The 23,558-nt window shown below is 46.5% G+C and overlaps 1 protein-coding gene across 2 annotated transcripts in view; it reads right to left on the minus strand.

Moving 5' to 3' along the window:
• ADAMTSL4 (ADAMTS like 4) overlaps positions 1 to 23,558 on the minus strand; it is an 86,080-nt gene that overhangs the window by 46,052 nt on the left and 16,470 nt on the right. For both annotated transcript variants that reach the window (XM_082202035.1, XM_082202034.1), the window contains 2 exons: positions 11,260 to 11,440; positions 742 to 817 (listed from right to left, as the gene is read on the minus strand). In XM_082202035.1, the coding sequence (XP_082058161.1) occupies positions 742 to 817; positions 11,260 to 11,291 (108 nt within the window). In that variant the 5' untranslated portion in view covers positions 11,292 to 11,440. The remainder of the gene's footprint in view (positions 1 to 741; positions 818 to 11,259; positions 11,441 to 23,558) is intronic.

Below are 23,558 nucleotides of genomic sequence, written 5' to 3' on the forward strand. Positions count from 1 at the left end.
GGCAAAAGCCTGCACACAACTCTATAACAAATTTTGTTTTGCAGATAATAAAACTGTGTGTGTGTTTGTGTGCCCCCTGTTCTTGCAAGGAGGAAAAGAGAACGCTATTTCAACTAGCCGAATCCGCCCGCTGCTGTTTCTTATGCCCATTTTACAGATGGGGAAAACTGAGGGCTGGGAGGCCACTTAACCTGTATCCAGAGGCTTAGTGACTCAGGCAGTCCTCGTGTTGAAAAGAGCAAAAAGAACTTGTGGACATCCAAAGAAGATGAACGCTGGAAGATTCAGGGCAGATAAATGAAAAAGACCTTTTTCATCCAGCACATAGTTAAACTTTGGAACTCACTGCTGCAGGGCACCAACTTGGATGGCTTTAAAAGAGAACTGGACATAGTCAAAGAGGGGAGAGTGTTGCTAGTCCTGCTAGTGCGCTTCTGGTTGGCCACTCTGGGAACAGGATACTGGACTTGTTCCCTTGGCCTGATCCAGCTGAGCTCCTCTGATGTCCTTTATGCAATCAGATTGCAGGCAGATTCTTACCAAACTCCAAGCCGCTAGTCCTCACTTTTCTGAGTTCTCATGCTGTCAGTCTCCAGCTCCTATTATTATTCTCCGTCCAGAACTTTTGCAAAGATTAACCGCCTTCACTTTTGGGGAATCGATTTCTCCAAGCGAAGGTAGTTAATCTTTGCAAAAAAGATCTTTGCTCGTGAGTAAGCCCATTGCTGCAGACTGACTCACCTTCTCGGCGGCTTGGCAGAGGCTGGCCGTCAACATCATCGCGGAGAGAGTCAAGGAGATGGAAGCCAAGGGAAACCTGGAAAGGAAAACAAGGCAGGGATGGTCAGGGAGCTGCTGTTTGTGGGCGAGGCAGGAAGATGGAGGCTGTGGTGAGTCAGGCAGCCTCTCCAGGAAAGTTCCTGAGCAAAGCATGATGGGAATATCCCTGCTTTTAATGCCCCATCGCTTTATAGTCAAGGAGGACCCTTTCACTGAACACAGGAAGGTTCACTGCAAGCTGTGGCGGTCTTGCACTCACTGCTGAATCTAATTAATAATACAGTGGTACCTTGGTTTAAGGACAGCTTAGTTTATGAACAACTTGGATTAAGAAAAAAGCTGCAAACCTGGAGGTAGGTGTTTTGGTTTGTGAACTTTGCCTTGGTTTAAGAACACATTTTGCTTCCTGTTGAGTGTGTTCCATTTGTAAATTGAGTCCCCCGCTGCTATGGGAAAGCACACCTTGGTTTAAGAACGCTTTGGTTTAAGCATGGATTTCTGGAATGGATTAAGTTCGTAAACCAAGGTACCACTGCAATAATAATATTTTTAAAAATCAGATTCTTCTTGCAAAAGCTGTGGTTTGCTTTAGAGTACGGTTCTCTGTGCTTTGCATTCAGAAGCAGTTCTGCTCTGACCATCAAGGGAAAACATAGCCATTGTGGTTAGCAGTCATTGGTAGTCCTGTTTATTAACATCCATGGTTTTTCTCTGTGAAGAACTAGCACTAGAGGCAAATACCCACCCATTCAGATCCAAAAATGCCTATTTGCACCCAGATGAGGTATATCGGGACATCCAGGTTTCGGGATGTTCTTACCACTGATCTTTGGTAATCCTGGGATTGTTTTCTCCAAAACAAGGTTAAAAAGCGGGGTAAAATGTTTTCAATAAATCGGAAGTGGCCCCACAGGTCTGGCTTGGCGGCAACTCATATTGTCCCTAACCGCCGAGCACCGCTGCCTGCCCAGCGCTGGAGTAAAAGGCTCTGTGAGGGTGCTGCGTTGGCTATTGCAAGACCATATGGACCTCTGGGGTAGGTGGAGAAAGGAATGCGCCTTAAAACCAGCTCAGCATCTTCTGTCCCTATGATTTAATCGTACATAAGAAAACTCCCTTTTGAAAGCTGGCTGCGAGGACAATCTCACGCAGGGACCACTGACTTCAGCGCTTCCCCCCGCTGCGTCAAGGCAGAGTCCAAGCAGCAAGAGCTTTGCTGGCCTCCGAGTCTCTCGCTCGCATCCCCTTCCCAGGGGATCCTCATTAACCGTACAGCGGTTATGTCACCAGGCACCGAGATCGAATCAGTCTCTGGCTGCCACGGCGCCAGCACATCAGAGCCAGAGGGTGGTGGGGGACATCTGGCGGGCGAAACTATGCGCGATTCCTTGCTCAGAGAGCACCGGGGCCCTTTGATGGAAGCCCAGCCAGATGGGCGGGGTATAAATAATAAATTATTATTATTATTATTATTATTATTATTATTATTATTATTATTTCCATCACCTTACCCCTACTAGGCCAGCTCCCTCCCTCCATTCTGCATTTGTACGGAATTGATCTCTTAGTGTGGAACTTTGGAATTCCCCGCCTACTGATGAAAAGATTTATATCTAGATTTATATCTAGATGCTAGCATAGAGATGATAAGGAAAACAGGAAGACACAATGAGAGGTAAAGGAGGTGTTGTAGGATTGGTGGAAGTCAGTGTGTTTTTCTTTTTAGCGTTTATATTATTAACTTGTAAGATATGGATTTGGGTGCTTTTGTATGTTGGTTTTTGTGTTTTGTGTATTGTTATTTTTCGATGTTTTTCGTGTTGTTGTGTGGAAAATACTAATAAAATTTTAAAATATATTAAAAAAGGAAAGAAAATATTTGTCGAACTCGATGCTGGGGACAACCAGGACGCTAAAACAAGCCAACATACATGACATTAATTTGGGCAGCTTCCATGGCTCAAGGTATTGTAGATCGGTCGATCTTAAGAAAACCCTCCTGGCAGACTGAAAAGGTTAATGTGTGCTAGGGATGAAGGACACCTGCAAATTTTTTTCAGCCTTACATTTCAAGTTCAGTTCTCCACACCAGTTTGTGATTTTGTTTTTAACTCCTCACAAAAACTCGTCAGCATTGTACGGGGCTGGGCTAGAATGACTCCTTTGCTCCCTTCCGACTCTACAAATTGACGACTTTAGTGTGACTTTCCCATAACGCGCACATTTCTGATGCAATTTTGCCCAACGGACACATTTTCTTTGCAAAGCCATTTCCCCTTATACAATGCATTTTCGTTTCGCATTTCCACTAAAACCCACGTCAGAACATGATTTCGCTGAACGGGCACGCTTTTGCAAAGCGACGACGCCCAATTCAACACGTTCTTCCTGCATTATTTCACCTTAGTTATATGCATTTTTCGATACTACCCTGCAAAATTCAGAGAAATAGCAGATTTCCAGGGAGGGCTGTGCTTTGGTTCACATAAAAGTTTCAGAAATTGCAGATTAGGCAGGTTTGCTTTTAAATGCAGATTTAAATCAAAATCTCTTCCCCAAAGAAATTTTCACAAGAGCTACCCCAGTTTCACCCTCGGGGCATTTGCCCTCCCATCACAAACTTTCTGGCTCCAATCCTTTCCTATCCAGAGGTCAACAGGCGGCCCTGTCCTTTTGCTGAAGTGAGTCACTTACTAAGGGGGGGCGGCGGCAGTTCTCACCTTCCCCATCTCTCCTGAAAAATCGCCCATCTTGCACAAAAGGAAGCAAGGGGAACGAGCGTGCAACAGTTTTATTACCCTGTGTGACCGCCAAGAGATTCTCGCGGCAGGCCAAGGATGAGTCAGAGGCTGGCTCAGATAGGTAGCTAGCATTGTCACCAACCAGATTGGGGCAAAACAACCCCCACAAGTAAAAGCGCCCCCCCTCCGCGCGCGCCCAGAGATCAACCTACGCAAGCAGGAATCAGGTGCCACAAAAGCAAGCGAAGTTGACTCACGCAGGGAGGCGGCTGTGGAATCTCCTTCCCCGGGGGCGCTTTTTAATTATTTTTTTTGCAAGGGAGAAAAAAGTTGGACAGGAATTTGGTGGGGATGTTTGCAGAGGTTGTCCTGGCTCAGGATGGAGCCCGTGACGATGAGACAGCCCTCGGAGTTTCTTCCAACAGAGCAATAAAAGAACGCTCTCTTCTCTAATGCGCGCACACATGGTTCTGTACTCAGTGCACAGCGCATTAATCCGTCAACATGCACCTTGCAGAGAGCGGCTGACACTAAAAATATTTTCCTGTTCAGCAGCTTTCAATACTGTTCGGACTTTTGGTTGTTGTTGCTTTTTCATTTTTGTTTAAATTTTTTATTTATGCTTCTCAGGTTTATACATTTCACTGATTTTACAATCATTTTGACATTTCAAAACTTGACTTCCTTCCCCCTCTTTCTGCGGTTCCTCAAATTCATTTGTAGTATCTTCTGCATCTCCTAATTAACTTAATTTGCTCATTTATTCATCTTCTTTATGAAGCTGCAGGTTATTACAATAATCCTGCCAATGTTTTTATCTATTTACAATTTATCTGTAAATATTCAGTAAACCGTTTCCATTCTGCTACGAAAAGTTTGCTATCTTGATTTCTTATTCTTCCAGACTTTAACGTGCTACTCAAATGTAGTTCTCAAGAGAGAGACGGTGGCGGTGTGGTGGTTATGTCCAAAGTCCATTTTAGGGGCCTAATCCGGCCCCTGTGGAAGTTTATTTCCTGGGCTAAAATCCTAAAAAAAACCTCAACACCTTCAATCCTAAAAGAAGCTCAACAACTTTGGCTGGCCCTTTGGTAGGCCCTCACAGCCCTTCACTTCATCAAATCTGGCCCTCTTTGAAAAAAGTTTGGACACCACTGAGTGTTGGATCCAAGAGTCACGGATTCAAATCCTCCCACTCAGCTCACCTGGGAGCTCACTCGGGGGATATGACGCTTGGGGGCTGCCAGCCACTGCTTCTCTCAGCCTGGCCTACCTCACAGGGTTGCTGTGGGGATTAAATGTTGAGGTGGAGAACTATGTCTGCAGCAACCTTTGTGCAGTACAGTGGAAACTTCATTTAGAGAATCCATGGTCACAAGGTGTGGTGAATGGTGGCTTTAGCTGGGGTTCAGGAAGGACAATTGCCTAGGTAGCTGCATATGTCCTACCTCTCCTGTCAGAGGCAGAATTTGAGGGAATCTCAGAGCACCACTGTTATGCTCTTGGACTTTCCAATTTGGGCACCTGGCCGGCCGCAGGGAGAAGAGGTTGTTGTAATAGAAGTGTCCTGCTTTGGCCAGATGCAGCTGCTGAATGACCCTTCTCGTATTCCAGTGTGTTTATGGACATATGGAGCCTCCCTGTTTCAAGGCAGTATACCTTGAATCAAGGCGATCAAGGCCAAATCGGAGAATCTAAATCTCGGAGGAAAGTTCTTTAGCCCATTTCTACTACATGAGATTCCAGGAACTTAAGAATAGGTGGAGGTACTGGGTCAGGGCAAAAGGAGCCCTTTTCTCACAGCAGCCAAATGTCCCCAAGAACCTATGGATCGAGGTAGACTGCCTCTGGGCCTGGAGGTTCCATCAGAAGAGCCCTGGAGTTAGGCCACCTAGTCCAGAAATCCTGTCCTCCTAGGGCAAGGGTCGGCAACCTAAGGCCCGTGGGCCAAAAGCGGCCTGTGGAGGATGTTTGACCGGCCCCCAAGCCGCCCCCAAACCGAGCTACCAGCACGACGACTCGCTTCCGTGGCACCAGAAATCGCATCTGCACAGGTGTGAAAATTGCGCCTGCACACACACAGACGCCGAAAATCATGGGCAAGGGCATGATCCGGTTCATGGAGGGATCTCCGTGGGACTGATCCGGCCCAGGCAAGATAAACCTAGCTGACCCCCATCCTAGGGGTCAACTAGGGAAACTCGCAAGCATGATCTGGGTGCAACAGCAATTCTCGTTTCCCTGGCGATCCCCAGCAACTCTTCTCATCCAGTGGTGTTTACTGCCTCCGACACGGGAGGTGGGACGCAGCCATCATCGCTCATGCACAACCTGTGGTTTTGGGCAGAGGAAAGGCCCTTTCCCCAGAAACGTCGACCTGGGTGGCACAATTTTCAAAGCCGCTTTCACAACGGGCTTCGTTGACCACGTGGCAAAACTGTCACCAAACATCGTAAACGTCGCCCTTGGCTAGCAAACACCCTGGGGAGCAGAGAACAAGCACTTGTGAAAATATAACGGGTGCGCAGACATTCGGCTCTTTTCTGCATGTTTGGCTTTGTTGTTGCACTGGGTGGGAGGGTACGGGACACGGTCCCAGGCCTCTGTCGCACGGGGCGGGAAAATGCTTTCATTCCCCGTCAGGCCTTCTTGGAACTGAGATTGCGATCTGTCTCAAAATCCATCGTTCTGTCTCTCTGCTCCTAAAATAATTCCTTCTTTATGACAGGTCAACTCTCCCTTTGATTATTACGATTGCAGAGGTCCCACACAGCTTGGAAGAGAGATAAAAGTTATTTCCACAAACAAGAAGTCTCTTGAGAAGAGGGAAAGTTCAGCCTCTCTGCGTTTGATCGCTCCAAGGCCAAAGGCTCGCGAGGGCAGGAAACTATGCTCTCCAGACAGGGTGGGACATGGCGGGCAGCCACGAGGGCCAACCGTTTAAAAGGGTGGCAGGAAACGTTCTCTCAGGAGGAACCCGGCAGTCCTGGTCAAGGCCGCCCAACGAGAGCTGATGGGCCACAGGCAAGCTGTTCTGGAAGCCGTCGAGATGCCCGCCAATCAAAACCCGAATTCAGGGTTCAATTCCCCTTCCTACAAGACAAGTTTGTTGTTGGCCATTTTGAACCACCCAACCCATTTCAAGAGTTCAACGGGATTTTTGCTCCCAGAAACTTTTCAGTGGAGGTCCTGCAAATACACAAAGGATATATACCCTCAGCGTATTTACGGGGGGGGGGGAGGAGGAACTAGTTCGCTGAAATAGTTCAGACATCCCATTTGGGGTTAGTAGCGTGTTCCCAATCAACCATGTTCTTCATTGGACTGGTCGTGTCGTGCGGATGCCTGATGATCACCTTCCAAAGCAACTAGTCTATTCCGAACTTAAAAATGGAAAGTGTAATGCTGGTGGTCAACAAAAGAGGTTTAAAGACTGTCTCAAGGCATATTTAAAATATATATATATAGTATAAACACCAACAATTGGGAAACACTGGCCTGCAGGTCATTTGACTTGATCAGGAAGACATGTGTCCTGGTTTTCAATCTGAAAAGGCTCCATAGAAAGCCCTTTGCTGTGTTCCTATTTAAATCAGCCCTCTATTCCGAACAACGAGGACTGGAACCTTAGCTTCATTTTAAGGGGAACGCCCCCTAGCTCAGCGGGAGAGTATTTGCTTTGCATGCATAAGGTCCCGGGTTCGAAACCCACCAGCCTCCCCAAGTAGGGCTGGGAATGTCCCCTGGAAAGAGCAGCTGCCAGTCTGAGTTGACAATACCTAGCTAGGCAGACCTCCTGAGGTCTGACTTAAATCAGTATAATGTTTTTGGCCAAATTAAACAGCAGTTGGCTGCCGTTTTACAACACCCACCTAACAGTAGGGCCGGCCCCAGATTCCCCTATAGAAAAATAAGAAGGGAAATGGGCCAAATTCTCTGCCACTCGCCAATTATGAAAGCCCTCCAATTTCAGAGGAAGGTTGCAGAAGATACTACCCCACCCACCAAAAAAAAACCCCCTCTTTATTTCCTTTTTTTTAAAAAAGAAAAGCTGTTGCTACACCATCTGGACTGCATATGCTTTGGGGTAGGAAACGCTAACCAATTCCTGGCTCCCCCCACATCACGCAGACGGACCCCACCAAGAGAGAGGCATCTGGTGGACTGGAACCCCAGCTGGGGGGGGGGGGTCTTCCGGTTGCGCCCCGTGAGCTTTCAGTGGGAATTCTCTGCCTGAAATGCGTGAAAAGGAATACCGTAAATCTTGATGGAAAAAAAGACACACACCCTTTTCCTTTGCATGACCCCAAGAGGTCACGCTAGGGGGTGTGGGACCAGTGCCTCCCCCCCCAACTTCCAGTTCCTGTCATCGTCCTAGACCAAATGCGGCCCTCAAACTCCCAAATGCGGCCCTCAAGCAGTCTCTGTCTGGCCCTCGGATCTCACCTTTTGATACGTGCTCCCTCACCTGCGTCGACCTGCAGAGCCAGCACCACATAATATCTGTTCTGCATTTGCGAGAAATTGACCTAAACTTTGGAACTCCCTGCCACTTGATGGCCTTTCCTATACTCATTTTTTCCGACACCTGCTTAAAACGCGGTCATTTAGGCAAGGCTGCCCCCGGACACGTAGAATTTGAGAGGTTTAAATCTGTTTTCACGAAATTAAAAGACGCCTGCTTCTTGGGAGAAAAGCAATGACAAACCTAGACAGCATCGTAAAAAGCAGAGACATTACCTTGCCGACAAAGGTCCATATAGTTAAAGCTATGGTTTTCCCAGTAGGGATGTATGGAAGTGAGAGCTGGACCATAAAGAAGGCTGATCGCCGAAGAATGGATGCTTTTGAATTCTGGTGCTGGAGGAGACTCTTGAGAGTCCCATGGACTGCAAGATCAGTCCTGAGTGCTCACTGGAAGGACAGATCCTGAAGCTGAGCTCCAATACTTTGGTCATGAGAAGAGAAGACTCCCTGGAAAAGACCCTGATGTTGGGAAAGATGGAGGGCACAAGGAGAAGGGGACGACAGAGGACGAGATGGTGGGACAGTGTTCTCGAAGCTACCAGCATCAGTTTGACCAAACTGCGGGAGGCAGTGGAAGACAGGAGTGCCTGGCGTGCTCTGGTCCAGGGGGTCACGAAGAGGCAGACACGACTGAACAACTAAACATCAACAACAATGAACATTGCTGCCTCCATTTTGTTTTCAGGGGGGGAAATGAATTTGTTCGTTGCCTTGCAATTAGGGCCATAGGGGGGCATGGGGGGGGAGTTGTCGAAGCAGATCAGTGCAACACCTGGACCGCGTCTGCTATCTGTGCCCTGCAGGGAAGGTTTTTACCTGAAACACTCCAGACAGAGAGGAAATCAATAAATACCAGGGCGCACCTGGCTGGCTTCTGCTTCCGGGGGCGAGAGATGGATTCCTTTCTGACCCTGCCAAAATCTATGCCCAGAAGCCTTTTAAACAAACACACACAGAGAGACCTCAAACTCCCTCAGTACAAAAATGCCACAAACCAGGAATATGTGGAGAGGCAGGGCAGGTTTCTAGTTCTCATGAAACAAAAACAAAAGGCAGAAACAAAAGCCCAGAGAGGTAAGGGTCACTTTTTTCAAAATCCAAGCTCCCCAAATAGAACATGCTAAAAGAATAGCTTTACTGGCCATTGATTGACATCCTATGCCCTTTTAAATTTTTATTTTATTTTATTCTGTTAATGGATTTTGTGGTTTTATATTTTGACTTTATTCTGTCAACCGCCCTGAGAGCTGCGGGTACAGGGCGATATATAAATTCAATAAATAAACAATACAAGTTGTACCAATCAAAGGAAAAGGAATTGCAGAAAAAACCTCTGGATATTGGTGAAATGGTCAAATTAATACGCAAAGCGTTGCAGGGGTTTCGCAGGGAGACTGGGTCCAGCCCTCTGGCTGAACTCGCTGTGAAACAGGCTCCGTTTATTGCACGTTTGGAAAACCCTTTGGAAAGCAGGGCAATTTAAATAAACTCATATGTGGAAATAAGAGCATTCTTATTTAAATAAATGCATGTGTGGGATTAAACGCACTCTTGCAAATTGTTTAAATAAGTGCATATGTGGGGACTTTGTTATTTCAGATTCCCCTTCTCCTGTTAAATCTCCGGCACAGACCCCAGTTGCTTAGCCCTAATTCTCAGTGCTAAGTCTGTATAACCGCCGCAGTCACCCACCCCCTGGCTGAAGCCTTAGCCTCCGTTTCCAACTTTCCTCTGTTCATTTTTATTTATCGTGACATTTATAGCCATCCTTTTCCTCCAAGGAGCTAGAGGAGCAGATCTTCTTCCTTTCCTTTTTCAGAACAACAACTCTGTGAAGTAGGCTCAAGGTTGAGAGACCGTGGTTCCAGGAAGGCCTCATGAAAGCTACCTGATAATGGACAACTGTGAGGGTCTGCAATCCCTTTTTAAAGGCTTTAAAAAAAAGGTAAAGGGACTCCTGACCATTAGGTCCAATCGTGACCGACTCTGGGGTTGCGGCACTCATCTCGCTTTACTGGCTGAAGGAGCCGGCGTACAGCTTCCGGGTCATGTGGCCAGCATGACTAAGCCGCTTCTGGCAAACTGGAGCAGCGCACGGAAACGCCGTTTACCTTCCCGCCGGAGTGGTACCTATTTATCTACTTGCACTTTGAGGTGCTTTCGAACTGCTAGGTTGGCAGGAGCAGAGACCGAGCAACGGGAGCTCACTCCGTCGCAGGGATTCGAACCGCTGACCTTCTGATTGGCAAGTCCTAGGCTTTGTGGTTTAACCCACAGTGCCACCCGCGTCCCTTAAAAGGATTTTAGGTGCTCTCAAATGTTTTTACGTGGTTGGTAAATTGCTTTTATATAGTTTTAAGGATTTTTTTTAAGTTTTAAACACATTCTTGCTTGCTTTTAAACTGTATTGTTTTAACATGCTTGTGTTTGATGCCCTTATCTCTTTTGGGGAAGGCAGGATAGAACATATTTATTTACCTGTTTCACAAAATTTGTTTTATGATTGTTAAAAAAACCCTCAAAGTGGTTTACAAAAAAAAAAGAGAACAAAACCAGTAAAAAAAACCCAACCAATTCAGAACAGCAGCTTAAAACCTTCCAAAATAATGAGAACAGACAAGGAGCTAGCTAAAAACCCAGCATTTGTTTATTTAGAAAAAAGGCTAAAATAAATTTTAAAAATGTAGCTGAGTGTGAGACTCGAACCCTGGGCTCGCAGGCTCTAAGGGAAACACTCTAAGGACTACGCTGCGTTTGTCTTTTGCTCATTTCTCTCCCTGGCTCCTTTCCTGTACTGTAAGCACCATGGGGCAGAGATCTCACGTGTCACAGAAGACTATGGGCATATGGAACCCTGGAAGCCGCCTTCTAGAGAATCAGACCATGGCATCCCTTTTTCTCCGTCGGCAGCGGTTCTTCGGGGTTTCAGGCCAAGAGTCCTTCCCAGCCTTACCGGGATCTGTCAGCGATCCAACCTGGAATCTTTTGCATGCAAAGAAGGCACTTTACCACTGGCTTTAAAATAACGCCAAGATTCCAGTCCTCATGGTTCCAATTGCAGGGCTGGCTTAGGAAGCTCTGAACGGCTCGCACTGGCTGGCAGCAGCTCTCAAGGGTTCAGAGGAGGAGTCTTTCCCTACCTATGGCTCATCCAAACACCCTGCCACCCCAGAAACCCCCCCCCCAAAATGGGGGCTGCCCCCTTACTTACCTGCCAATCTGACCGTGGCTTGCTGCCCCCATCGCCTTCTGATTCGTGCCGTCGGTTTAGAGAAGACCAGACCCCTTTCGCAACCTCACCATCTGCGTAGGAGCCTGTTCTCTCTGCCGCAAAGCCCCTCTTCTCCTGGGCGTGGGGGGCGACCCCCCAGTTTCAAGACCTTTCCAGCTCCCTAAAGGAACAAATTTTAATTTTTTTTAAAAAAGGAAAATGTCAGCGTTCAAAAGTCAACAACGGAAGCTTGGAACCTCTTTTGTGTGTCTCTGCCACTTTTAAATGTTGACTTATAGAAGTGGGCCTGTAAAAGGAGGCTGGAGGGGGAATTTTGGGGGTGGGTGGGCTCGCCTCGCTCGTAAAAGCCCCCTGAACGATGCCTGAACTCGTAACCCCTCGTTGACCTTTCTGAAAGGAAGAGGGGGGAAAGCTGACCCAGACTCTTGTTTTGGGTGACTCATAAATCAGTCACTCAGTGCATTTTTTGTTGGGGGGGGTGAAGAACCAGAAGAGGAAATTGGCTCATAAAAATGTGCAACAGATTCCGATCACCCGGGCTCCATCGTGCCAACCGCGTTTCGCCTCTGTGTGCCTCAAAGGCTGAATTTTTTTTTGCAAAACGAAAGAAAGAGGAACCGAGCGCTCAAATCTTTTCAGGGACAACCCTTCCCCAGGCAATGAAAAAATACAGAACTGATGTTCTGAGCTGAATTATCCCATGCACAAGACTTGCAAAAGAGAAAAAACAGAATACAGAAGCAGTCAATTGTTATAGGAATTCTAAGGTCATAGATGATAGATAGATAGATAGATAGATAGATAGATGATAGATAGATAGATATAGATAGATAGATAGATAGATAGATAGATAGATACAGTAGATAGATAGATAGATAGATAGATAGATAGATAGATAGATAGATAGAATAAATGTTCATAAATTTGTGTGTTCAGACCCAGAAACCTCCCCCTTAAATAAATTCATACATGACTCAAATTTTGTTTTTGGCAGAATTTAGGCCACAACTTTATTGATTACAGAAAGTGACTGAATGCACTAGCTCCCTGCACCGTTGCAGGTAGCGCTGACCCAGGGTTCCACCATAGGTCAGCCAAGGGTGAACACCTGGATGAGCGGAAAGCCGGGAACAGGCTATCTCAGCCACCCAAATGTCCCCCTGGACTCAGGCACGGGCACAACCCCCTCTCAGGGGTTGACCAAACCATCGAGTCCCTGGATTCCTTTAACGGAATACCCTTCACATAGGGATGGCGAGAGCGTTCCCCCATCCCTATCACCTGAACCAGAGCCTATCCGCAATCTTACAAGTTGTGACGATTTGCTATGCTGCAGGCGAAACCTAAATGGCAACAGCCAATCAGCCAAGTGGGGGAAATTCCTGCCGTGCCCCTGTCCCAACGAGAGATGACACACGACGGCATAGCAAGGTCAAGCGCAAAGCCCTAAAAGTAGGGAGAGGTGGGCGGGTGTTCTGAATGCACGCGCCGAAAGAGGAAGCTCTGGGTCACGTGCGTGGGCATAAATAGGTCCCTTGAACCGTTTGGACTGCGTCCTATTGGCCAGATTGCACCGAGGGACCTACCAATTGGGTGTTGTGGCTGACCAATTGTACCCACCCACAACACAGGGAGTCGGTTTTCCAGGTTTTATCGCAATTGTTGTTTGTTGTTGTTTAGTCGTTTAGTCGTGTCCGACTCTTCGTGACCCCATGGACCAGAGCACGCCCCATGGACTCATCACAATACGTGTCCCCTTTAAGGGAGGACCCGATTTCCAAGGCAAACACATACGTAAGTATATAAACCACGTGTCTGAAATAGTACAGGAGAGCAACCCTGAAGCCATTTTGACTCTTCCAGCAACCTCAAATATTCTCTCCATTGTCTCTTTGCTCCCAACTCTTGTCTTTAGGGAATATTTGTGTATAAATAGGGTGAGCTGTGACCTGGATTCAGGAACTAAGTATTTAGCATCTCAAAGGGAATGGCTAGGCTGCCCAGGTAAAGCAATCAGTGACCATTATCAGGTACCCCGACAGACAGGTTTTCTGCTGTAGACTGCCCCCTGTGATGTATTTCTGCTGAGGACCACCTCTTTCTGTGATGTATGTATGATGTTTTGGGGGTGGTCTTGAGCTACAGGGGAGGCAATTTCAAAAGTCTACACTGTGTATAAGAGCTTGCGCACCAATGTTCTGGGTTCCTCTCTTCCCTCCTGCGTGTGGTGAGTGGGGACCCTGTTGCAACAGTTGAATAAAGATCAGGCTTACGAGCTGCTTTGCTTCTCAATATTCTCTGGTTGGCCTCTGTTATTTTTTCCTACCGACAGAGAACCTACATAAGAACTCTGCACGGGCTCTTGGATACCCAATAAGGGATATAGGCGCAGTTTTTTCTTATAACACAGAGAACCATAGAATGGTATACAGTGGTACTTTAGTTCTCAAACTTAATCCGTTCCGGAAGTCCGTTCCAAAACCAAAGCATTCCAAAACCAAGGCGTGCTTTCCCATAGAAAGTAATGCAAAATGGATTAATCTGTTGTTTTAAAAACAATCCCTAAAACAGCAATTTAACATGAATTTTACTATCTAACGAGACAGTTGATCCATAAAATGAAAGCAATAAACAATGTACTGCAGTCACACAATCAATCAGTAGCTGGACTGGGTTCTACACAGCCACAAAAACAAAACAAAAAAGAGCCACTAAAACGCAAAATAAATAGAAAAAACAGACAGACCTCAGCGTAACACTCAAATTGGAAGTGTGTCACTCAAATTGGAATTTTGGCACTCAAATCGGAAGTGTAACACTCAAAACGGAGCACATTCAACTTCCGAAAAAAGTTTGCAAACCGGAACACTTACTTCCGGGTTTGCAGTGTTTGGGTTCCAAGTTGTTTGAGTACCAAGACATTTGAGAACCAAGGTTCCACTGTCATTGGAATTCCCACCCCCTGCGATGCAAAAAACAGTGCCAAAGAACTCTTGACAGATGACCAACTGAGCTCTGTTTCAAAACCTTCAAGGAAGCAGAGTCTTCCCAGCTTTATTTTTATGTTTTTTAAACAGTTCAGGCAAGTTTCTGCTTGCCTGAGACAACCATCTCTGCTCTCCACCCCAAGGCGCCATTGTCGGGGTTCTCCTGGCACCCCGAGCCAATTTGGGAGAATGGGGGCGGTGCAGGTGGAGGCGAGAGGGGGGAAAGCCCCACTGCGGCGATGTCCTCACCATGGACTTCCTCCAGCAGGACCCATTGGTTGAATCTGGCCCTAGGTTTCTAGTCCTCAGCAACAACCTTCCGACATAAACTTGGCGCCAACCATCCAGTCGCCTCTTCATTTCATTATATCAACTCGTTTCTAAAAAATATCATTATTTATCGCAAGCTGACACTGAAAAAACGCCCCCCAAGAGCTCCGCTCTCACCTTTTCATCCTCCTCTGAGCATCACCATCACCCACCTGAACCAAAATGTCTCGACGTCGCATGGACCAGTCCCGCTACTGCGGTTATCACAGGGAAAAGAGGAGAGACCGGGTGCAAGGTACAGCCCTGCGAGGTCTGGGCCCCACTCCCTTTGTTTGGTCAAACTTTGCTTAACCCAGGCCCGGGTATATTTATCCCGCTGGGGACCGTCCAAATCTTTGTTGCGTTGGCACCATATGGAGTGGACCGTCCAAATATACCCGCTCACATTCCCCACTTATCTTTCTAAATCAGTTACATTGGCTGCATTTAAAAAAAAAAGGAATCCTTGGCTGGGAGTTGTGTAAGGAAAGGTCAACGCTTTGTGGAATCAAAACATGTCTGAAAAGGTCACTGCACCCAAGAGAACGCTCGGCCCAAATGCCAAACTCGCTCTCTCTTCTCCTTTTAAAACCCACAGGTTGCTAATGTAAGTATCACCTTGGAAAGGCAAATTTGCAATGAGTACCAGCAACTTAACAAAGCCATGCTGTTTTATCAAAACACACCTGGAAGGTCGTTGCACCTGAGAAGGCACCCACCAAACACTTACTTACTTACTTACTTTCTTTCCTTCCTTCCTTCCTTCCTTCCTTCCTTCCTTCCTTCCTTCCTTCCTTTCTCTCTCTCTCTCCTTTTTAAAACCCACAGCTACCACTACAGGTATGAAACTTAATTTTTGCACATTTCTTCAGTCTTAAAAATACATTTTGGGGTGTGAGGGATTCAAATTTGCTACTATGTGACCGTTCAACATTTAGCTTGGTAAGACTACGTTTGATGGATAATAGAATCAAAGAATTGTAGAGTTGGAAGAGGGCTTGATAATCCTCTAGTCTAATCAACTGAGTTATCCAGATACATAAACTGCTTTTGGAAAACCAAAGAATTTTAATTTTACCCTCTGAAAAGGTCAGGTAATGCTGAATCTTAATCTTAATCATCGTCATCATATCTGCAAGTACTTGGCAATCATTTTTAATGGTTTCTATGCAACTTTACTCACTGCAGACGGTGACGGCAGTCACGAAATTAAAAGACGCCTGTTTCTTGGGAGAAAAGCGATGACAACCTGAGACAGCATCTTAAAAAGCAGAGACATCACCTTGCTGACAAAGGGCCCTATAGTTAAAGCTCTGGTTTTCCCAGTAGTGATGTATGGAAGTGAGAGCTGGACCATAAAGAAGGCTGACCGCTGAAGAATTGATTCTTTTGAATTATGGTGCTGGAGGAGACTCTTGAGAGTCCCATGGACTGCAAGAAGATCAAACCTCTCCATTCTGAAGGAATGAGCCCTGAGTGCTCACGGGAAGGACAGATCCTGAAGCTGAGGCTCCAAGACTTTGGCCACCTCATGAGAAGACTCCCTGGAAAAGACCCTAATGTTGGGAAAGATGGAGGGCACAAGGAGAAGGGGATGACAGAGGACGAGATGGTGGGACAGTGTTCTCGAAGCTACCAGCATGAGTTTTGACCAAACTGTGGGAGGCAGTGGAAGACAGAAGTGCCTGGCGTGCTCTGGTCCAGGAGGTCACGAAGAGTCAGACACAACTAAACCACTAAACAACATGCAACTTTACACACATTTTACTTACAAAGCAAGACAAAATTATATCAATTTAACCTACAATTTCTTTTGAATTCTCCACCACCTGCAATCTAAAATCAGATCAAGTTGGTATTGGCCCAAGGCAATGAATGCCCCGCCTTTTTGGGAATTCAAAAACTGAAAAACACAACACACCCAAATGCCACACTGTTTTAATCAACTTCATTGCACTTGTGCCTTAATTCCAGCATCGGCCCAGGGACGTGCTTTCTGCCTTTCACAGACACAATCCCCACCCCACCCCGAAAAAGCACCCCTGGCACACAAAAATTTCAGCAAGCGATGTGGTTTTTAAGGCGAAATGCAATTGGTCTGGGGTGGAGGGCTTTGTTGTTGTTTACATCCATGGAAAGTAGCTTTTAAAATCCCTCTTGGAAAAAATATGTCGCCTGGGTACCTTGAGGACATGGCAGCATCCCCACCCCACCCCGTGCTAATCCGTTCAGCAGGGGCCGAGTGGGCGCAGGCCATAGGTTGGCAGGACCCTGGCAAGGAGCCTGGGAAAGTGACGGTTGATGGGTAAATCAGATGGGATTGTTTGCAAACAAACGGTCCTCTCCAAGCAAGGGTGCCCTCAGCAGCGAGGCGAACGAAGAACAGAAGCAGAAATCTTTTCACCCAGGAAGTCAAGAAGGGGGAAAAAAGAGGCTATATTTTGACTTTCTAATGACCTTCTAAGGATGACAATTAGCCGGTCCTAAGGCTTTTAATTATTGCCGCATTTCAGCCAGTTTGCAAGCAGAGCCTAGGAGGAGCAGGAGCAAGCAATGGAATTCGATTCAGCTCGTGTTTCAAACCAAATCCACTAAATTTGCACTTCCCAAAATGTTGAGAACCAGAACGAGGTGGGGTTTTTTTTGGGGGGGGGAATGGATATATTAGGGGGAAGTGCACATACAGTGGTACCTCGGGTTAAGTACTTAATTCGTTCCAGAGGTCTGTACTTAACCTGAAACTGTTCTTAACCTGAATCACCACTTTAGCTAATGGGGCCTCCTGCTGCTGCCGCGCTGCTGGAGCACAATTTCTGTTCTCATCCTGAAGCAAAGTTCTTAACCTGAAGCACTATTTCTGGGTTAGCGGAGTCTGTAACCAGAAGCGTATGTAACCTGAAGCGTATGTAACCCGAGGTACCACTGTATAGATCAATATAAAAGTAAAACACAAAACACATTATATCGGGGGAACGGCTTGCAAAAATGTGTTCGTGGGGAGAAATTTGCACTGCAAGTCCTACATCTGAGGGGGCTGGATGAAATGACTTTTGGAATCGCTTCCAACCCTAAAGTTTCGTTATTCTATGGAAATGCAGAAGAATTTTCAAGAGGCTTTGGGGAAGACTAGCTTAGAATAGAGGAGGAGGAGGAAACAGGGATTAATAGAAGATTTTAGGGCTGTCCTAAAATATAGCTCCCAAAAGCACGCACGCTCTCTCTCTCTATATATATATATAAGCTGAGCAATATGGCAAGCCTAAACAATGAGGACTAGGAGTTTGACACTGATTCTGCGCATGCTGCCTCAGTTTACAAAAAGGTGTTTTAAAAAGGGAGAGTTGATATCCAGAGGAAGGGAGGAAGAGAGGAGATATATTTCCCTCTGTTTCCCAGCACTCAAGGACAAGATTTGGCATACAGCGGTTAGGACAGGCAGACATCCCAGTGGAATTAAAACGCCCAGCCAAAGGAACAGATGAAGGCAGATGTTTTCACATCCAAAACCGTGAGACGAATCACAGATCAGGTTTGGACACGGTCAGCTATCCAAAAACCCTCTTTGAAAAAGGAGCAATTAAAAGCACCCATCGCAGTTGCCAAGATCGCTGGTTTTAGGAATATTTTGTATTTTTTTGTAAGTGTGGGGAAATCCTTGAAGGAACATTGTTTCCGAAGGACAACTGGGCCTCACTCATTCCCTGTGCTAGAATATTTTGGAAGGCAAGTGCAAGATCTGGCCTCAGGAGATGACAAGACCTTGACTGAAATGGAAAGGTCTGGTCAAATCAGGCAATTTGATTTTCCCACCCCACAAAAATCAAATCAAATATAATATCTAATATAATTACCAAGCCAAGTTCAAGGTGCTCTTATTAGTATATAGAGCCATTAACAATTTGGGACCAGTTGGGACCCCTGACCATTAGGTCCAGTCTTGGCCGACTCTGGGGTTGCGGTGTTCATCTCGCTTTATTGGCCGAGGGAGGCGGCGTACAGCTTCCAGGTCATGTGGCCAGCATGACTAAGCCGCTTCTGGCGAACCAGAGCAGCGCACGGAAACACAGTTTACCTTCCCGTCAGAGCGGTACCTATTTATCTACTTGCACTGGTGTGCTTTCGAACTGCTAGGTTGGCAGGAGCAGGGACCGAGCAACGGGAGCTCAGCCTGTCGCAGGGATTCGAACTGCTGACCTTCTGATCGGCAAGTCCTAGGCTCTGTGGTTTAACCCACAGCGCCACCCGCGTCAATCACAACGTTTTCTGTGGTTTATTGCTGCAGATCATGACGTGAGTAAAAAGGTCGGCCTAACTTAATATCGCAGGAGATTCCCCATTTTGAACTTCCTTGACCCCGGTACCAGTCTTATCTCAAAGGTGCCCTGAAGATTCCTGAGCTGCTAATACCTTGTATAAAGATCAGCGCTCGTAATCTAGTTACCAGTAAAATCTAATCAACACCTCCTGTTAGGAATGGCTGCTCCACAGGCAAAATGAGAAAGCAAACGAGGACAACCAGTTTTTGCTGACTGCTATTATATTCCTTCAACTTTTCATGGAGCAAAATAAACAAAATGAGAAACAAGCAGGAAACTCTGGGAAGAGACAACAGAATTATTGGAATTAGAGGAATTGCTCATCTCAAGCCCCCCTCCCCCCATCTCCATTAGAACGCTTTGGCTAAAATTAGTACAAAAATCCTAATGGTTAAGTTAGCTCACTCCATGCTGCGACAAAGAACTTCGTCAGCGCTCTCAACGAATCCCACATCCTAAAACTCTTGTGCATGAAAACTTGTGAGTGCTGGACACACATTTGAGTTCAGACACATACTTCTTAACACACTGTATTTTTCCCGGTGCCTGCTAAAAAACGTTTTTTTGTTTAGGCAAGCCTACTCAAGCTGTTCGGAAATTTGAAGCAAGTTTTTAAGTAAACTGTTATTTTAACTGTTTTTAAAGTCTTTTTTTTTTCCAAACAAGTATAATGTTACTTTAACTGTTTTTAAAGTCTTGAATTATTGTTTCCCCTCCCCCCCGGTAATTTTATTGTTGTATCTTTTTCACAAACCCCTTGAGGTTGTTGTTTTCTTACAACCTGGCAGAGCATTTAAAATAAATAAATAAATAGAACAAATATTTAGCCAACTGCTAAAATAATATAAAAAAGGGATGACTATTTATAACGACAAAATAATGCGCTGTATCCAGAGTGGCAATGAGCAATGTGTCCCAACATTGCAAGGATTTCTCTGTAAAACAGGCTTTTTCTTTCCCTTAAATCTGCTCTTGGGGTTCCCCATACCCTCTGGAGCAAGTTGGAGAGGGTGTATAGCTGTCAACTTTTCCCTTTTCTTGCGAGGAATCCTATTCGGAATGTAGCAGGAACTCCCCCACCCCAATCATTCTGTTTGTACAAACTTCACACACACTCACACTCACACACTACATATGCCACACTTCTGTTATAAATTCATAGAAAAATCAACCATACATCGGATTTGCACTGTTCCATTTTTATTTTACTCCATATGACAGGGACTATCAAAGGGGGGTGGCTTGGTTCTGGTCAGCCATAATCCCTTCACCATCCCAGCACATCCACAGGAGCCCTGCCCAGTTGCTATGCCAACCCTGATGGTCCTAGACAGAAGACCATCAAGATCACAAAGAACTTGCATATGGGAGTGGATTCAGCCTGGACTGAAACAAAGGACAATGATCAGATCTTCCCTCTGGGGGCGGGGAACTGCCATCTCCCCTTTGTCTCCTGGAAGTGACTCATGGGCAGGGGGAAAGGAGGAACCAGCCAGGTGACAGGACACTCAGGTTACCACCACAACTCCTCCCTCAACCCCTCCTTTCTGTAATGTATGCATGATGTTTCTGGGGGTGGGCTTGACCTAGAGGAGGGGAATTTCAAAAGTTTTTATAAGACCTTGCACACTATTTTTCTGTGTCATTCCTCTCACCTGCAAGTGAGGGGAGCACCCTGTCGTGACAGTCTTTCTTCAATAAAGGCCAAGCCTACAGGCTGCTGATTTGCTTCAATTTACTCTGGTTGGTGTCTTTACTTTTTGTCCAAGGGAGCCCTCGGATTTTTCCGGTAACAGGAATAAGGGGATTTCCCTTTAAAAAAAAGGGGGATCGTTGACATGAGAGGGTGAACACCCAGAGGAGCAGAGCGTGTGAAAGTCCCACAGGGCAAGCAGAAATCATGACATTTTGTTTTCCTGCCCAAAGGGAACTTTCTTTCACATTCGTCGCCCCGCCCACTTCTGCCTCTGGCCCCGCCCACCATTGCCACCTGGCCCGTGGGAGATTGCCCAATATGGCTGGGAAAAAGTTCCCCATCAAGGAGGACTGCTCCCATAAAAGAGGACACCCACACACCCTAATTTGGATCAGGGTGGAAGGTTACATCCTGGCACGGGAGATTTTGAAGCAAAAAGACCTTGTTATGTACTGAGTTGAATAGGATCCAAAATGCAGCAGTCTGATTGATCCCAGAACAATAGGATCCAAAATGCAGCAGTCTGATTGATCCCAGAACAATAGGATCCAAAATGCAGCAGTCTGATTGGTCCTAGAACAATAGGACCCAGAATGCAGCAGTCTGATTGTTCCACAGGAACCACCCAATCCAGCTCCAGGTGGAAGGGAATCCGCAACCTGATTGGCCTACAGGTGAATCCCGGAATTAGCCAATCCCGTGGGGCCCATTGTGTAAATAATGTAATTAAAGCAGACATTCTGGGGGAACTTCCATTCTTCGTCACCACTATGAGCTGAATAAAGAGCATGAAATCCACTCTCGACTCCGAGTATATTTCAGATCTCTTGGGGGGGGGGAGGAGTAGCAACCAAAAATAATGGTGCTCTTGAGGACGTGCAGAGTGCCTGCTGTTCTTCACTGGAGGAATAAATGTGGGACAAGGGAGGGCAACTGTATCAGGCTAGAATCCCCAGAGACTTGTGTCAGCCTTTGAAGACTTTTGCTTCTGTGTGTTTGTGTGTTTGTGTGTTTGTGTGTTTGTGTGTGTGTGTGTGTGTGCGCGCACACACACACACACACACACACACACACAGACAGTGAGGGGGGAAAGTATTTGATCCCCTGATAAATTTGCCAGTTTGCCCTCTGACGAAGAAATGACCACTCCATAATTTTAATGGTAGGTTTATTGTAGCTGTGAGAGACAGAACAACAACAGGAAAACCCCCAGAAACCCAGAAGACAAAAGTCACAGCTACAATAAAACCTACCATTAAAATTATGGACTGGTCGTTTCTTCGTCAGAGGACAAACGGGCAAATTTAGCAGGGGATCAAATACTTGCCCCCTCCCTCACTGTGTATATATAAACTAAGCTAAACGCTTTGCAGAAAGGGGAAAGAAAACAAAAAGGCTGAACCAGCGTAAATTCTTCCTCCTCTTGGCCTGGACAGTTACAGTAACATTCCCCTCGTATTACTTCACCAGAAGGAGCAGAAATCGTTTAGCTGTTTGGCCGGGGTGTTTGGAAAAGAACGGAGCGCTCTCGTTCCTTGGGAAATAAAAGAGCAGCGAGCCGAGGGGAACTTGAAAGCCAAGGTTAAACACACCACACCATTCCCTCTCCGACGGAGCGGGCCAACTCAATACCCCACCCCGCCCTTCTGCGATTTGGCATGCAGCTTGCGAGTGCAGAGGTCGCGCTTCAGAGCGATCAAGAGACTAGTCCCTGGGGACAGAAGGACTGTTCCTTCGAAAAGCACACCACAAAGACGCCTAGATTTCCGCCCTCTCTTATATAGACAGACACACTAGTTGCCACCTGGGTGCCCTTTATGTTCCCAATTTTGACCTGTATAGAATCATAGCAGCCACGAAATTAAAAGACGCCTGCTTCTTGGGAGAAAAGCAATGACAAACCTAGACAGCATCTTAAAAAGCAGAGACATCACCTTGCCAACAAAGGTCCGTATAGTCAAAGCTCTGGTTTTCCCAGTAGTGATGTATGGAAGTGAGAGCTGGACCATAAAGAAGGCGGATCGCCGAAGAATGGATGCTTTTGAATTCTGGTGCTGGAGGAGACAGTTGAGAGTCCCATGGACTGCAAGAAGATCCAACCTCTCCATTCTGAAGGAAATCAGCCCTGAGTGCTCACTGGAAGGACAGATCCTGAACTGAGGCTCCAAGACTTTGGCCACCTCATGAGAAGAGAAGACTCCCTGGAAAAGACCCTGATGTTGGGAAAGATGGAGGGCACAAGGAGAAGGGGACGACGGAGGACGAGGTGGTGGGACAGTGTTCTTGAAGCTACAAACATGAATCTGACCAAACTGCGGGAGGCAGTGGAAGACAGGAGGGCCTGGCGTGCTCTGGTCCAGGGGGTCACAAAGAGGTGGACACGACTAAATGACTAAACAACAAGAATAATAGAATTTATTTTTATTTTTTTTTAGTTTAGAAGGGGCACCACTGAGGTCATCCAATCGAACCCGTGAGAGATTCTGGTAGTGACAGGGATCAAGCATCTCTTTAAGGGTTTCTCTGGCTTGTGCATCAGGGCTCCCCATTTTGCCAGGCCAAGCCCACCTGCCAATCACCTGGAAGCACCTATGATGCCAGGTGTGGACAGGTAAAAAGGCAGTCTGAAAGCAGCCTCCTAAGCAACAACAACTGGCTGATAATCAGCAAGTCTAGACACTCCTGAAGTCCTGACAATCAGCTGATTGGGGCTGACAAAACCTCAGCTTCTAAAGTTCCCCTTGATCAGCATATCAATCCGACTTCAAAGGACAGCGCAGGGCTTTGATGTCCCGACCACCAGCTGGTTGTTGGGACTTCAAAGCTCCACATCACCTGCCAAGCATTGTGATGTCAAATTTGGCCCATAGTGGGGTAGGGCAGTTCTCCTCCTCTGCTCTATTTAAGCATCCCCAGCAAAGGAGAGCCCGCCACGTCCTGAGGCAGGCAGTTCCGCAGATGAACAGCTTT

The sequence above is a fragment of the Podarcis vaucheri genome (assembly GCF_965113315.1).
Source record: "Podarcis vaucheri genome assembly, chromosome: 16".
Lineage (NCBI taxonomy): Eukaryota > Metazoa > Chordata > Lepidosauria > Squamata > Lacertidae > Podarcis > Podarcis vaucheri.